At 51.0% G+C, this 15,409-nt stretch overlaps 3 protein-coding genes across 3 annotated transcripts; 1 reads left to right on the forward strand and 2 right to left on the reverse strand.

Moving 5' to 3' along the window:
• Positions 1 to 304: 304 nt before the first annotated feature.
• BHQ10_001953 (uncharacterized protein) lies at positions 305 to 1,485 on the forward strand (the record flags this gene model as incomplete). Its single annotated transcript, XM_040874045.1, has 3 exons — positions 305 to 432; positions 501 to 686; positions 762 to 1,485. The coding sequence occupies 3 exons, from the start codon at positions 305 to 307 to the stop codon at positions 1,483 to 1,485; spliced, it is 1,038 nt and encodes a 345-aa protein (XP_040730458.1).
• A 275-nt stretch (positions 1,486 to 1,760) lies between these two features.
• On the reverse strand, positions 1,761 to 7,928 carry BHQ10_001954 (uncharacterized protein; the record flags this gene model as incomplete). The annotated part of the gene is made up of 2 exons (XM_040874046.1): positions 1,761 to 3,821; positions 4,026 to 7,928. 2 exons carry the CDS (start codon positions 7,926 to 7,928, stop codon positions 1,761 to 1,763), a joined length of 5,964 nt encoding a protein of 1,987 aa, XP_040730459.1.
• A 1,989-nt stretch (positions 7,929 to 9,917) lies between these two features.
• BHQ10_001955 (uncharacterized protein) lies at positions 9,918 to 14,006 on the reverse strand (the record flags this gene model as incomplete). The annotated part of the gene is made up of 3 exons (XM_040874047.1): positions 9,918 to 10,494; positions 10,545 to 13,422; positions 13,490 to 14,006. 3 exons carry the CDS (start codon positions 14,004 to 14,006, stop codon positions 9,918 to 9,920), a joined length of 3,972 nt encoding a protein of 1,323 aa, XP_040730460.1.
• Positions 14,007 to 15,409: the final 1,403 nt, after the last annotated feature.

The raw sequence follows: 15,409 nt of genomic DNA on the forward strand, positions 1-15,409 counted from the left end.
ATGCTCCGAGGTCCAGATGCTAGCACTTAGCTGCATCAACACACCAAGAACCTTTGACGACAACAAACAATAACAGGCTAACAACGAACCACAGTGGATATAATCCGAGTTTTAATGCTTGACTATAGTAAAGCATCGGCTATGATGAAGTCTAATTGGATTGGATCAGACGGACCGACCCGATCCGCTATCAGATCTTACGGTTAGGTACCAGTAACCCCACCACTATCACCTTTCTATTGAACATAGCGCTCGTGTATCGACTGCTTGGCACCTCATAGTTCCAAGCTAGCACCAGACCACAATGGACGACGACTCCTTCTTCCTCTACGGTATTGGCGAGAAACCGGATGCCCTGACTCTCGGTAGTTTGGTACTGGAGAAGTACTGGATGCCCCTCATCGCGCGGCATTACACACATGATCCACTCCGGTAGCCCCTCTTCTCTCCCTATAACTTCACAATATTCACATCTTCTTGATCCCTGACGAAGCAGTTAGAGGAGAGAAACTAGAGTCCCATGCCTGGACAAGTAAACTCAACAACCTCGTCCTCCACGGCCGCACGCGCTTCACCCCAGGCATCGGCGTAAGCGGCTTCGACATTGTCGATTTGCGCCTCGCTTGGAACAAAGATCAGGAGCGCTATGTGACTGCCAAATCAGGGCAAAAATTAACCCTAAAAGAGTAAACTCCCCCCTTCTCCTTCAACCCTCTCCCCTCAAGCGCCCAAAAAATGGGAGGCTGCTAACTAGCCCGTAGCCCAGAAACATTCCTAACAACCCAAGTCCTATCCAACCCTCAAGCCCGCGCCACCCTAAAACTATGGCTCTCCTCCGCCCGCAGCGACTACGTAATGAACATGCGGTGGGCGCGGCGACCCAAAATCTGGTTTCTCACGGGCCTTTACATGCTCTCAGACGCACACACAATCGTCCGCAAATCGTCTTCGTCTAGCATCGACGTCGGTCTCAGTTCTGCGATTGTCGGCGCATTGAGTGGTGTTCCCGTCGGCGGATCGGTCTCGTTGGGACAGGGCGATGCGTGGGAAATGGCCATGGGGATGGAAGGGGAGCATGTTTGGGCTGCGCAGTACCGTCTGCTGGACGCGAAATATATCTCTGCCTCCTCCTCATCGTCGCTGAGGAAGGACGTGGAGGTGGCGACTATGTCGTTGTATAAGGATATCCTGAGCGTGCGGAATAGACGCACGGCGAGTCAGATTGCGAGAGGTGCGGTGGATGTGGATGTTGAGTTGGGATTGGAGCCGTTGGTTGATACGGCGGATGTAGTAGTTGCGGAGGATGCGGCGCCGATGAATCGGACAGCGGAAGTCGTCGCTCTTGTTCCGCAGGAGGACAACGAAGCGAACGCTGCTGAAGAAGATGAGGAAGAAGATGAAGCGTCGTTTGAGGAATATGAAAAGAGACTTGAGGAGGCTATCCGGATGTTTGAGGTTGCGCCTCCGCGGTTTCTTGAGCGGTGATGTTTATATTTTAGATGTTAGGGGTTTTGTGATAGTAGCATTGTATTATACTTTAGATGGTAATACCCTTCTACATATAAATACTGAAGTACAAAGTCACAGTATCAGACGTCAAATCTATATTCATACATTTACATCGATCTCATCAACCAGCACAAGCCCCTAGCCACAAAACCTACTATACAATACAGTCACGAAACGGAATTAAAAACAAATGAAATCTCTTATAGACAGACACTGATATGAACAGACATCATTACATCTCTGTATACTTATCATCTCGATGGAGGCGCGGATCCTCCCTGACTATATACCCTATGATGACTAGGATGTTGAGGTTCGTGCGGGTGAGGATATGCATTGTGGTGCATATGTGCGCCGCCGGGTCCGTTAGGATACGGAATCCCTCCTAGCGTAGGAGCTGGTGGAGGCGCATGGACACCGGAGGGCGGTGTATAAGGTCGTGGAAGAGGATTGCCGAGTGAGCCAGGGCGGTACGGACCTCCAGACTGTTGCTGCTGCGGCTGCGCTGGAGGCGCTGATGATCCGTATGTTGATGGAGCGTTGGCGGCCATACCAATGGATGGTCGGCTAGAAGGTGGTGCAGGTTGTCCTTGCTGTCCGCTCACCATCGCCTGCACATGCTGTTGGTATGATTGATGACCGCTGTGGCTCGATCGGKGCTGAGGCGCCAATGGATGAGGTGACGACGTCTGTGGATGTGCCGACGAGCCATACGAAGGTCCAGGGCCAGAGGGTTGACGAGGCTGAGGCATACTTAATGAAGGGGCAGGGGACTGAGCCGGTGACTGCACCTGGCGCGAACCATACATCACATTTTGATGAGGGGGAGGAGACGCGGCATTTTGGCGGTAGGAGTCACGAGGATCGCGAATATCTCGAGGATCACGGTTGGACGCCAAAAGCGGCGGTGTAGGTGCACCTTGACCGTGTGGTGGCGGATATCCCTGATACCCACGATGACCTCCGCTTGGAGCATTGCTCTGAGGAGTAGGGGGTTGACTGTTTGATCCAGCTTGCGAAGATTGATAACCAGCACCATACTGACCCTGAGGAGCTTGCCGGACGGGTTCTGCAGATTGCTGGGTTTGACTACGCGGGTCAAACCTAGCCATCCAATCGTGATTTGGTGGACCGCCAGCGGGGGGGTTGCCTAAAGATGGTGCGTACGGAGGATAATCATATGCCGGACGTCCAGGAGGTGGCCCATGCGACGATTGTTGCTGAGCAGGAAAGTATGATGCTTTTTCCTCGTGGCGAAGATTTGAGGTCGCTGGAACCGCATCTGTCTGACCATAGGCCAACCTTGGCGACGAGACCATCTCGCTTGCAAAACGTTTGCGAGGTGGAAGTTCTTCTGGTTCGTCATTTAGAATGCTCATGATGTTAGATCGCTTGGCAGGCACCTGGCGAGGAGGCTCTTGTGAAGCAACGGGTGCAGGTAACTCCTTGACAGGTGAAACCGTCTTTGGAAGAACATTGGCTGCAGCATATCCATAGTATCCTGGCTGCGGTTGCGTCTGACCGAACGAAGAACGACGAATCGGAGAAATGTCAGGTGTATGCCGACGCAATTGTTGTGCTGGAGAGCCAGGTGCCGTTACGCCAGTCAGACTAGCATTTCGAGAATGTGAGCCTGGCATAGCTGATGGTTGTACACCTTGCTGAGCCTGCATATAAACCGGAGGTTGTCCAGGTTGATACTGTCCAGGCCCGTGGAAATCCGGTCGTGCTCGCAACTGCTGAGGCAAAGGCTCCATCCGACCGACATCATGGCTCTGCACAGTTGGGGCGACTCGAGGGGATGGCTGCAGTTCAGGACCACGTGATCCAGACAATGCGCCTCCTGAAGCCGTTCGTCCTTCGCGTCGATCTTCTGTAAAATATCCCATACGGGGACCGGGACCAGTGAAGCTTCGAGGCGCAGGAGGAGCTCCAGATGGACGCAGGCTACGCAACGGGTCATCCGACATGATCACACTTGTACCAGGTGCCCCAGTAGCTTGTGCCAATGGTTGGTACCTGCCCACGTTTCGATCGGGAGCAAGTTCTTGGACAGTACGCGGCGGGGATATAGCCGCAACCTTCTTCTGCCCCATACGACCATCTTCAGGATGATCCATGTCGGTGTGCGGAGCAAGTGGTCGGGGTGTTACTGCAGACGGTGTGGCTTCATAGCGCCTCTTGACGGTAGGATTTGGCGTTGGCAAGGGGCCAGTAGGTTCGCCTCGCATCTTCTTGACTTCGGTAACCTTGACAATCTCCTCGAACTCATTATTGCCGGAATCAATCTTGCGTTGGTAGTAATTTTTGACCTTAGAAGTTGTCAGTAGACAGAAAAACAGAGAAACAAAAATCAATCAGCACAAAAAGACCGTGCAGCGCTAATGACCTCACGGGACAGGATTGATGGTCCACGTCACAATCTGTGGGACAGTCCGGCCCAATCGGGGCTACCAGCATCGGAAGGATAAAAACACCGGATATAAAGGAAAAAAATATTGAGAGATGAAACTCACCATTATCGGGGTCTTTGTCTTCATGAAATTCGATATACCCTCAAAATCGCGCCCAAAATGCGCCAGCAAAATCGGAAAGTCTCGCACTTCCGGAACTGACCAGTAACTTGTCGGCTGCATTGCGCCATATCCCATTTCATAGGAAGGCTTAGGAGCGTCATAATCAACAGAAGCATCAAACACATAGATGGAATCTTTGTTGCGACGGGCAGGCTTGTTCCGTGGGATAATGTCCTCGTTGTTTGGCTCCGGCTCTTTGATCTTGACGGCTGGTTCGTATAGACTTTCAACCACATGAGGTTCCTGCTTCGCGATGAGCGGAACTCCAGGAGCGAGAGCTGTTGAAGACGGAAGAGGTTGCTGAGGAGGGGCAGTTTGTGGTTGTGCCTGTATGTGCAAAGGAGGCTGGACGGCTTGCGTTTGCTGTGGTAAAGATTGCGGTTGTACCTGGGGAAGCTGCGTAGGCGGCGGCTGCTGCGGTTGCTGTTGCTGTTGTTGTGCAGCAGCTCGACCTMTTCTTCCTCCTCTCGAACCAGCACCACCTCTACCACGTCTGCTAGCAGGCTTCTCGCCCTGTTCGTTCTCCTTGGTATTACCGCGACGTGAGTTTTCAGCTTCGGTTGTCGAGTCACCTCCAAACGTCGGAGCAGCTGCACGACGAGGTCGTCCGGTTTCGGTCATTTGAACACTCTCTTCATCATCACCATCCGCCTTCAAATCGGACATGAGAGCATTAGACTTGGGTCGCGTAGTCGACTTTCTTGCGCGTCGCTGGGATCGCCACCTCTTGTTCAGTTTCGCCTTGTACTTGATTTCCTCCTTGGTCATGTAATAATGACTGATGCATTGAGCATAAGTACGTCCCGGCAACTCTTCAGCAATTTTGCCCCATTTCTTGGGATAGGCCATGAAAGCGTCGGTAAACAACTTGTGTTCTTCTTCTGTAAAGTCGTCCGGTGGTGGATAGAAGCCATAAACCACCAAAGCATCGGCAGGGTCGATCTTGTTGTTGGTATCTTTGAAGATCCCAGCTTCAATCTCGTACTTTTCAAGCATATCCGGCACGACAGCCTCTTTGTCCAGGTCCGGCCGCGCTGTGGCCTCCATCCGACGACGACGCTCAAACTCTTCCTGGGCAGAAATTGCAGATGCTTTGAGCGCGTTCTGGAAATCGAGCTCGCTGTTACCTTTGTATCGTCTACCTTCACGGCCTTCAGGAGCTGGAGCTGGAGCTGGTGTCACAGGTGGTGTGGCTGCACTGGGCGTACTTTCTTTTCTCTCCTCGTCTTTCTTGTGGTCTAGTTCTCGTACAGTCAATCGCCAAGGTCTGTATAGCGTAGCATACTCCTCTCGTAATCGTTTGTTCTTTTCCGATGCATCTTTGCGCTGTTTTGCGACGGTGTTGCGAATTGCTTCTTGAATCCGCTCGTGGGTCTTGATATTCTCTTGATAAACGTCAAGTTCTGAAATCGGAGTGGGAGGACCAGAGACCAAGAACGGCAAACTATCAACAGTGATCGTCTCTTTCTTGACAGCCTCAGCTGGAGTGACTTCCTTTGCCGGGGCAGTAACAGTCCCATCAACATCCATCTCCTCTTTGTAGGTTGGAGCGGGCACTGCTTTGTTTGAAATTTCGTCCACATAAGTCTCAACAACAGATGCTTCTGGTTCTTCGGGGACACTGTCATCAATCATCATGCCCAACAACTGAACTTTCATGAGCAAGTTAACAATCACGGGATCCTCCAATATTGGCAGTGGTATTTGGCTTTCCAGAGCGCGCATGTCCGTTTCGTAGCGATTCTTTCGATCTTGAAGATAGTCTTCGGTGAAAATCATATTTTCTTCTTCTTCTTCCTCATCACTAGAACGTGTAAAGTCAGGTATAGAAGGAGTTCCATCGCCTTCATGCTTTGCTTCCAGACTTTGATCCTGTATCTTGGCTGCCTCAGTTGGTGCTTTCACTGACGGTGCGGTATCAAGTGGTTTGTCTTTTTCGATTTTGTGCGATTCAACCTTTTCAAGCACCTTGTCAACAGGCTGAAGTTCTTCGTCATGCTTGTCCTCAAGGGGCCTCTTCTCTTCAACAGCGGGGTTTGATTCGTCCAAGTCTGCATCTTCATGTGACTCCTGCCGGTTACCGAGGGAGGTGGTTGACGGAGGAACACGATTATATCCAGGACGGAGCCACTGCTTACTTTTTGCATGGCCACCGCGAGAAGACTGTCTAACTCCGGCACGAGGTCCAGTGGGAACACTGCCAAACGTCATTCGCGGTGAAGTCTGGGGAGAGCCACCACGACCTGCGGGTGGTAACTGTGACCGCGATTGTACTGGTGAGGTAGCTGCGGGACCTAACGGGGGAGAAGCGGTAGCAGAATTGTCATGGTGAGCTCGAGGCTCTGCTGGAATCGAGTCTCGCTTCAATGAAGCTGGAGCAGTGGGAGGAGACACATCGCGACTTGGTTGCTCGAGGGAGGCTGCGGGTCCCGTTGGAGCCGGCTTGGAAGCTCGACTTGGTAAATCCAAGCGAGAGGATTCAACATGTTCCTTCGGAGCAGGAATGCTGACCTGTGCCTTGTCACTGCGGTAGGCTTTGGGTTCTGTCGGAGCTTCTTTGGGAGGTTCCTTCGTGGCAGAAGATATGATATCTGCTCGACTCCGTTCGGGCTTGTTGGGTGTTGCTGTGACTGGCGGTGCTTGCGAAGGTGGCTGAGATGAAGGTTGTGAAGAGGACTTTTCAATCGAAAGAAGACTCGGAGGAAGAGTAACAGATCCAAAAGCAGGAACCTGGGGTGCAGATGGCGGTGGCGATCCCTTTGGCGCGATTGATTCTCTGAGCATTTCTGTGCGCGACAATGGAAGGTCGGGTCGGTCTGAATCCCTGCGAGGATCTCTTACGGGTGGTAGAGCTGCCACGGAAGGTTTGCGAGTTGGTTCGGCTGTTTGTTCTGGTTTAGGCTCAGGTCGTGAAGGATTCAGTGGACCCGCCGGTGAAATGGAACTGCTTCTTGGGCCGGAGGGAACACGAGCCTCTGACCGAGGTGGAATGATATCCTTCTTCCATGGTTCGATCGGGCGATCACGGTCATCTCGATCTGGTCGTCGTTCGTCATCGCGACGATCAAATCGATCTCGTCGGTCAAACTCGCGGTCGCGGTCTCTAAAGTCCCGTTCTCTTTCCCGCTCCCACCAACCGTCGCGGGACCTACTTCGACGGCGAAAGTTCTCGCGATCATCTAGAAAGTGTCCTCGACCTCGTCCGCGACCACCTTCCCAATCACCGCGACCACGACCGCGCCCGAGTCCACCTCTCATTGGAGGCGGATGCCCTATGCCCTGATTTCCTCTGATCTCTCTGATTTCTCTAATTTCAGATGGTCCATCACCGGGATTCGATGAGCTCGATACAAGACTATCCCTAGAGTTGCGCCGCATGCGCACAATGTCGCCGTCGCGGGGTCCAAGGTCGCGATTGTCTCTAAAGTCTCGCGGATCGCGTGGTTGAGGTGATCGCGACCGGCGAAAAGGCGGACGACCGTCGCGGGCATCGAAATCCCGATCTACGCGATCTCGACGAGGCCAATCTCTATCGCGGTCATCTCTGCGAAAGGGTGGTCCATCGCGAAAGTCTCGGTCACGGTCTCTGTCGCGATCTCTATCTCGGTCTCGATCGCGAAAGTCATTGCGTGGTGGATAGCCTCGACCGCGGCCGGAGTACCCTCCACGAGGCGCATCAATCAATGCCTTTGGGCCTCGCGGCGGTTCGCGACCTAATGGGGTCAGGTTCGGGTCATCTCGAGGACCCGGCGGTAATGAAGGTCGGCGATCTGAATAGCGCTGAGGTGGTGAACGATCTCCGCGGGAAGAATACCCGGATGAATTGGGGAAGCGCGAGGACATCACCGGCTCATGCTCAGTACGGAACCGTATCAGAAGGACCGAACAATGCGATTCGGATCAAACTGATCCTTTGCCAGGTACGTAGATCAGATCCAAAACTTGAAGATGAGAAACTATTGGTCTAGAAACGGTTAGTCACGGGACGCGCAGCACGTGACGTTGAAAACTGGGGTTGAGGCGACTCTCGGCCTCAGGCAGGGAACGGGTGCTGGATGCGGTTTAGTGCAACCGAGTGCAGGCGCCGGCGGCAAGAAGCCAGCCTTGATCAAGTCGATGTCGGAGCGTGTAGACGGTAGAAGAGAATCACTTAGTCGATGCGTATGAGGCGATGAGACACTGTAAAGGGTTATGCAGATTCCAAGGGATAGATCCGTGGTTGGCGGATGTTTGTCGCGAACAAGTCGTGCCAGTAACACAGGGGTTGGTGGCACGCGGTTCTTTTGGCCGGAATTCTTAGTGTTCTTGTCTTTGATGAACCTTGATGGAATTAGACGAAACAATGCGTAGTACGTAGTCTACCAAGTTCAATAAAGAAAAATCAAAGGAACAGTCAAAGCTTGATGTCGGTAGTTGAGTTGGGATGGTTTGCGACCGTGATAAGCTGCAGGAGCTGAGAGATTGAAATTTTGTTGGGCACACGTCCAATCGAGCAAGGGTGCAATCAAGCCAGACAGTCAAGAGCAGGAATGTGTGTATCAAAAGAGTGACCTAATCAAATCAAGAATCTTGTACATCATTTGATTATTCCAATGATGCACAGTGTATTGTGTGGTGATGACCCTCTGCAAGTGCGAATACCTGAAGGATGATCTCAGATTCAAGGAGAATAGAATGATGAGAGTTGGCAGAGGGAACGATGATCATGGGAGAGGCTAGCGTGGGAGAGACTAGCGTGACGGTGGTCTTACTGAGGCAGCAGCACTAGTGTTGGCCAGGCGGGTGGTTCCAGCGGTCGGCCAATGATGGGTGACAGCACGAAAATTCTACGATATACAGACAACTTACTACGAGTTAGAACTTTGGAAGAAGTGGTCGATATTGATAATTTGATGGCCGAATGTCTACCTGTATATTTCCGAGTATCTCGCAGAACGGTCAGCAATAACTGCTCTCGTAGTTAAGGACATAGAAGTAATGGTTAAGTGATACGTACGGAGTAGAGAATTCAAGAGTGGATCCATTTCAGATTCGTTCTTCTCTTACCACATACGTAGTAGTATGGTACACCATACTACTACGTAGTACATTCTTAGAGTCCAGCCCGCCCGCCCAGATCGCCAGGTCACATGCATTGCTGCGCTCTTATTGGCTGCCCAGCGCCTTTAAATTTAAGGTCATGCTGCACTCTTATTGGCCGGAGAGTTGAAGAAGGTCTGTGCTTGGCCCACCGCCTGCGCCGCGTGTTTCTTTTCTTTTTTTTTCTTTTTCCTTTCTGCCCTAACCGGGTTAGTACGGGGTATTATTCTATTTCCCGACATGCACAGCCAGCGTGCAGCAGTACTATGTACTACGTAGACAGCAGACAGGGATCTCATTTGACTAATCCAAATGATCTAACTTTCTGTAATTCGACTGATTCGAACGATTCATGAGTCGTGAGTCGATAGTCGGTGTGATGGATGATCAGCATACAACCAATCAGATGACGGATCAACGTCTTTCAGTCGCCACCTGTCCCCAGTCTGGTAGGTCCCCTATTACTACGTATCCACTATGCACAACCTCCGCTCGACCTCGGAGCCATTTGATATGTACTTCATTTGTATGGTTTGCACGACACAATGATAGTGATGTATTGTAAATCAATCTGGAACCACACGACTCTCTATACGATCTAGAAACAGTCACAAAAAGCATCATCTAAATCATGAAACAACATACATCAAAAGAAGGAAGCCAAAATCAACTCCACACCCCTTAGGGTCTCACGCAACTTGGGGTATTTTCAACATAAACAACGAAACGAAATAAACCTGCCCGGCGGTAAAATTACATTTTGTAGATCTTGACCACCTTGAGCACATTCTTGCGGCATATAGGGCAAATCTCGACTTCACGAGCACAAGTAACGCACGCACAAACGTGTCCACAGTCATAGAAAAGCGCATCTTGTTCCTCGCCGTAGCAAATCTGGCAGAGATCCATCTCCTCGTCTGCCACTTCCCAGTAGCTGATACCCTTGCCATGGCGCTTGCCCTCTTTGTAGCCACCGACGTATTTGTTGCCCGTCTTGCTCTCGATGAATGTGCCCTGGCCGTGGCGCTGGTCTTCTACCCAGTCACCCTCGTAGGTATCGCCAGATGGATACTCCATCTTACCTTGGCCATGACGCTGGCCAAATATGAACTCTCCATTGTACACGGTGCCGGTGTCGGAGATGTGTGTACCCTTGCCGTGGTAGTAGCCTTTGCTGAACTCACCACTGTAGTAATCGCCATTGAATGTGGCATCCACAGTCTTGGTGCCGGTGAAAGCACGAGTTGGGTGTCGTCGAGATGAGGCCCAGATATATTGAACTAGCCGGTCAGGGTTGGTAAACAATCCAGCTCCACCAAGTTTGGCACGTCTAGTAATCGTTAGTTTCAATAGTCATGTACGTAAGAGGAAGAAACTTACTGTTCTTTGTTGAGTCGGTCACCCACAATGAAACAATGCCCGTCGCCAACTGACATGGAAAATGTATCATTGCGAGAAACTGTGACGACCGAAGTGTTGTCAATACGAGACCACATAAGGAAGTCTTTGTTGTCCTCCCAGCCTAGATTCTTGCGAATCTCTGACATAACATTGTCGCTCAATGACGAGACAAAAGCACCAGCAGGCTTCAATGCTTGTTTTTCGGTGTCGAAGGTCTGGATGAAGTAGTACACATGAGGTACAGTGGGAACAGCTTCGGGCACATCAGCAGGTACTTCGTTACTATCAGGGGTCGACTCGGCGCTGTTTTCTTGACTGACGGATGGCGAGTCTTCCATAATTGTATCCTGCGCAGGCTGCTCAGTCTCAGCAGGCGCTGTCTCAGCGCTTGGCGCTTCGACAGATGTTGTTGTATCGATATCCATCGATTCTGCATCAGTGGCTATTGTGGCAGGAACATCGGATGTAGGCACATCAGTAGTGACAGTCTCAGATGGAACAGAAGCAGCTTCAGCGACTTCCGGTTGTTGGTCTTCCACAGGTTCAGCCACAGTAGCAGCGTCTGTCTGCGCAGAGTTCTCAGGCTCAGGAACAACTGCCGCGCCACTTCCAGATCCTTCAGCCGAAGATCTCTCCTCATCCGAGTCCTGAACATCACGAACCTCCACCGTCTCTTCAGGCTTCTCTTCCACTGTCTTGGCGACTACTGGCTCAGGTATAGCATATGACTTGGCTGCTTCCTCGGACAAGATATGAGTCCAGAATCGCACAATATTATCTTCCTTGGCCAAAGTCTCGGTCAAATCATCTTGTCGGTCGAACAAAAGACCAGCTCCAAGCTGCTTCTTGGTATGTCCAACTTTCCAGAGCTTCACGCGATGACTAGCAATCTGGTTGTTATCGCCAGACTTGGCAAAAGCAATCTTCTTGCGAAGTTCTGCAAAAGACGTGCTCTTTGGTAGAGTCAAGTACATGACATTGTTCGTGCGCTTTGCCTGAGACATCAAGTCATAGGTATCAAAGATGCTTGGAAGTGATTCTTCGATGGCAGGAAGGCCATACACTTCAACTTGAACGGTTTGCTCTGTTTTGGATTCGGCTTCCAAGTCTACTGCAGGGTAAGACTCTGTTTCGAAATAGGTTCTGAGTGGCTCAGCAACGTCCCAGTCTTCCATTTTCCCAGGAAGGTACTCTGGAGCAACATCGTGACGGACGTAAAGGGCCGCAACAGCGAAGTCATGGCCGGTCTTGTCATTAGCATCCTTGAGCTTGCTATCATCAAGTCCAACGTGAGACTCCAAAGCAGCCTTTCGTGTCAAGCACTCAACTCGGTTGTGGCTGCCATCGTCAAAGGCAACCCACTTGGAACCAGGACCACCAGGTCGCAGAATGCTAAAAAATTTGCCAGACGTACGACGGCCACGGTGAATCACGAATCCATAAAGATCATATTCACCGCACTGGCCATTGGCAACGTAGGGTGCCAAATCCAAGACCTCATCGAGATCAATTCGATTGTAGAGAAGCTTCCACTGACGAGAAGACTGATCGAAGCGTTGGCGATTAAGCTCAACGTGAAGAACAGGAGGCAAAGACCATTTTCCAGACTGCTCTTTAAAATACCGACCAAGAGCGCCTTGGATATTCTTTTCCTTGTCAACTGGAATTCGAACGCTGGTGATGAGCTGGGTGGGCAAGGTGTGAGTGACGTTGGATCCTTGAGGATCGCTCACAGCGACGGGGGGACTATCGAAAAGTCGAGCAAGCTCCTCGACTGCACCAGTACCCTCAAGCTCGATTTCGAGAGTTCGGCGCATTCTCTCCCAGAATTCCACCACATCGCTTGAGTATTCATGCAAGTTGCGCAAAGTCGATGTGACTTTATCGGTATCGACACACTGACTCTCTGGGCTCTGATGACGCAACCGCCACAAAAACTCCTGTAGAGCTTCACACAACGGACGAGGCTTCACATTACAGTTGCGGCGATGTTCCTGAACATCTACACTCTGAATGATCTTTCTGAAGGGCGCAAGATTGACCCAAGCAGCCAATCCCGCAACTTCGGCGCTGTGGTTGAGGACCGAATCGCCAATTGGGCGGTAGCCCGTCACGGCAAGACTGTCCCAAACCGGCTCCGAGTCGCTTGGGTGCCACCAGAGAGAGAGCGTTGGATCGTCGAAAACCCGAATATAAGCATCAAAAGCTAGAGTGTCGTTACGCAACAGTGCCTGGCGTTGGCCCTTCTGGCGAAGGTGAATCTCGTCCCAGGGACCGTGGAAATATGTCCAGCCCCAGTCAAGGTTGTGTGGGTTGAACTGATGGCAAGAAGACTGCATCCAGCCTGTGCGGGGCTCATTGGGGTTGTACATGATAACACCAATCTGTGCCGAAACTCTCCAAACATTCTTAGAACCTTCTGTTGTAGTATCTGTAGGAGTGCAGTCGACGCCAGTGTAGCCATAGCACTTTTTATAATTCTCGTACCATTCCTGAGAGTTTTCCAAGGCAGGAATCTTGATGCTCATTTTCGGCTCGCTTTCCTTCAAATTGTCCGTAGCGGCACCAGTGCGGACGGTAAACTCGGTCTCAGGAAATTTCTCGTCCACTACCGGCATATCTTTTGAGCATTCAACGTAGATACTCAAAGACTGGCTACCGTTTCCTCGCGGGAAGAACTTGATAGTCCACCAGTATCCTCCAACGTACGCAGGCGGGGAACGCATAACCTTTGCTCGATTTGGCTTCTCCTTGGTGCCTCGTACACCTTTGATTTGCCATGTGAGACGGGATTTTTCGGCTGGTCGATATTCTGGGTCATCGACGTCGCTGTAGAAGGATTTCTCCCAGTAATCATCTATCGACGAAATCCATTAATATCCGTTAATCTGAGCTACAAGCTCTTAAAGGGAAAGATGACATACATTCTAAAGCACTGTAATCGCCATCGCTGGACTCGATCTTTTTCAATTCCTCTTCATCAGGGGATGAAGTGTCCTCTTCAACACCAGCCCAGGTGGCAGGCTCCTCTTCCGGAGGTGCCGGAGCAGAGTCTGCTTGTTCGGTGGACTCGGTTTGTTCAGTAGTCTCAGCATCAGTGGGTTGAGCGTTTTCCTCGATAGTCTCTTCCGTAGCTGTGGGGTTGGACTCTGGGACCTCTGTCGCCGGAGCATCGGTTTGCATAGTGGTATCATCGGCGGTTTCTGTTGCGGCTTCTACTGAAACTTCTGGTGCAGTCTCTACTGCGGGCTCGGTGCTTTGAGTCTCTGCAGTAACCGATTCCTGGGGTTGTGTAGTATCTTCTGAAGTATCCATTTCGGTGTTCGGGGCTTGTCCGACCTCTTCTGGTCGATCGGGTGTGTTTGTGGGCTCTGTAGTGGTTTGGACGGCTAGACCAGCTGGCTCCGAGTGTGTCACGGAGGGCTCCTGAACGGGATCCATGGTGAGAGGAAAAGTAAATCAGAAAGACGACAAAAACCAAAACGAAGAATTCTCAAAATCAACTGCTTCTCAACCAAAAATCAACGGTACGCGAAAAACGAGAAAAACGCAGCCGGCAACTGTAATCTGCTTCCAGCACAGATCAAAAGACGCAGAACAGTTGGGGTGATAAGAATATAGAAGAACAAGGACCAACACCTTGAACGTAGTCTATACAATCTAAGCAGACGTGATGGGAGAGAAGTCCGGCTCTCTTAAGGCCAGATGAAAGAAAAGGAAGAAATAAGGAGAGGGAAAAAATAAATATGAGGCACGAGAGGGGAAGGAACGATAGATAAGTGACTGATTGGGGCAAGAACAGAGCGATTAGGCTAGGGCAGCTGATAAGTGATTAGCTGATTAGACTAGTGCGTGGACATAGTGGGGCACGGGGATTCGCCATGTTGGGGCGGGTAATCGGTATGGAGGACGCTGTACAGTGTATTACAGGTACGGCCGTAATTACACATGATTACTCCAATGATTAGCGGTCAGTCCTCGAATTTGTGCACAATATGTTACATAGTTTCAGAACCTGAGGCAGTCCACTAGTATTACTACATAGTAGTCTTCGTACTCTAGCCGCTGCGAAGCCGGGGAAGAAGCTTAGACGAGACGATGCGGTGATGGCCCAGCCCAGTCTACCAAATTCAAGTGCCTAGCTAAGTCTCGTGCAGCATTTGACAATGATACCCGGTCCAGATCTTTTTTAGTCTTTTGAACACTGAAAAAATTCTGAAAGTGGAAAAAGGCCTGTTCTGGATGTCGAGATCCCAAATCACTGGTCGGCTGGGCGGTAAAGTGAGGCGAAGCCGAGCTGTCAACGATCGACCCATCCTTTTTTTTGGGATCTGAAGGTTTTCTTGCTGCAGTTTCTCGTAACCTGCTCAAGTGTGAATACTCGGTGTGTAGTGCAGCCATCTATTTCTTCAGCCACACATCCATAACAATGCACAGCCCTGTGTAGAGTGCAATTTCACCAGGCTGACAGCCGGGTGACAGCTGATGAGGCTCTGGCATTGGCATAGCCAAAATAGTAGGACGGTAATATATCTTCAAGGCACTGTTTCGGGATTCCTAGCTGTCTATTATCAAGCGTTCGACTGGCTGACAGCTCTCCACCGCCATTCATCCATCCACTTTTGTACCGCTGTACTGTCACGATACACGTACCGCGCCGGACCCGTTCGGGACTTGCTCTCCCTCTTCCGCCAGTTCCTGCGGCCGGCCCCAATTATTTGGTGGAACCTCCTGGCACACCGCCTTAGCAGCTCTTCATCCTCGGTTTTGGATGCTCGGTTCAACTTCGTCTACTATCTACGGAGTGAGTCTGTGGCAAACTCGCTGACTTCCCGGCCAATACG

This window comes from Talaromyces amestolkiae, assembly GCF_001896365.1.
Source record: "Talaromyces amestolkiae strain CIB chromosome Unknown scaffold2.1, whole genome shotgun sequence".
NCBI classification, from domain to species: Eukaryota; Fungi; Ascomycota; class Eurotiomycetes; order Eurotiales; family Trichocomaceae; genus Talaromyces; species Talaromyces amestolkiae.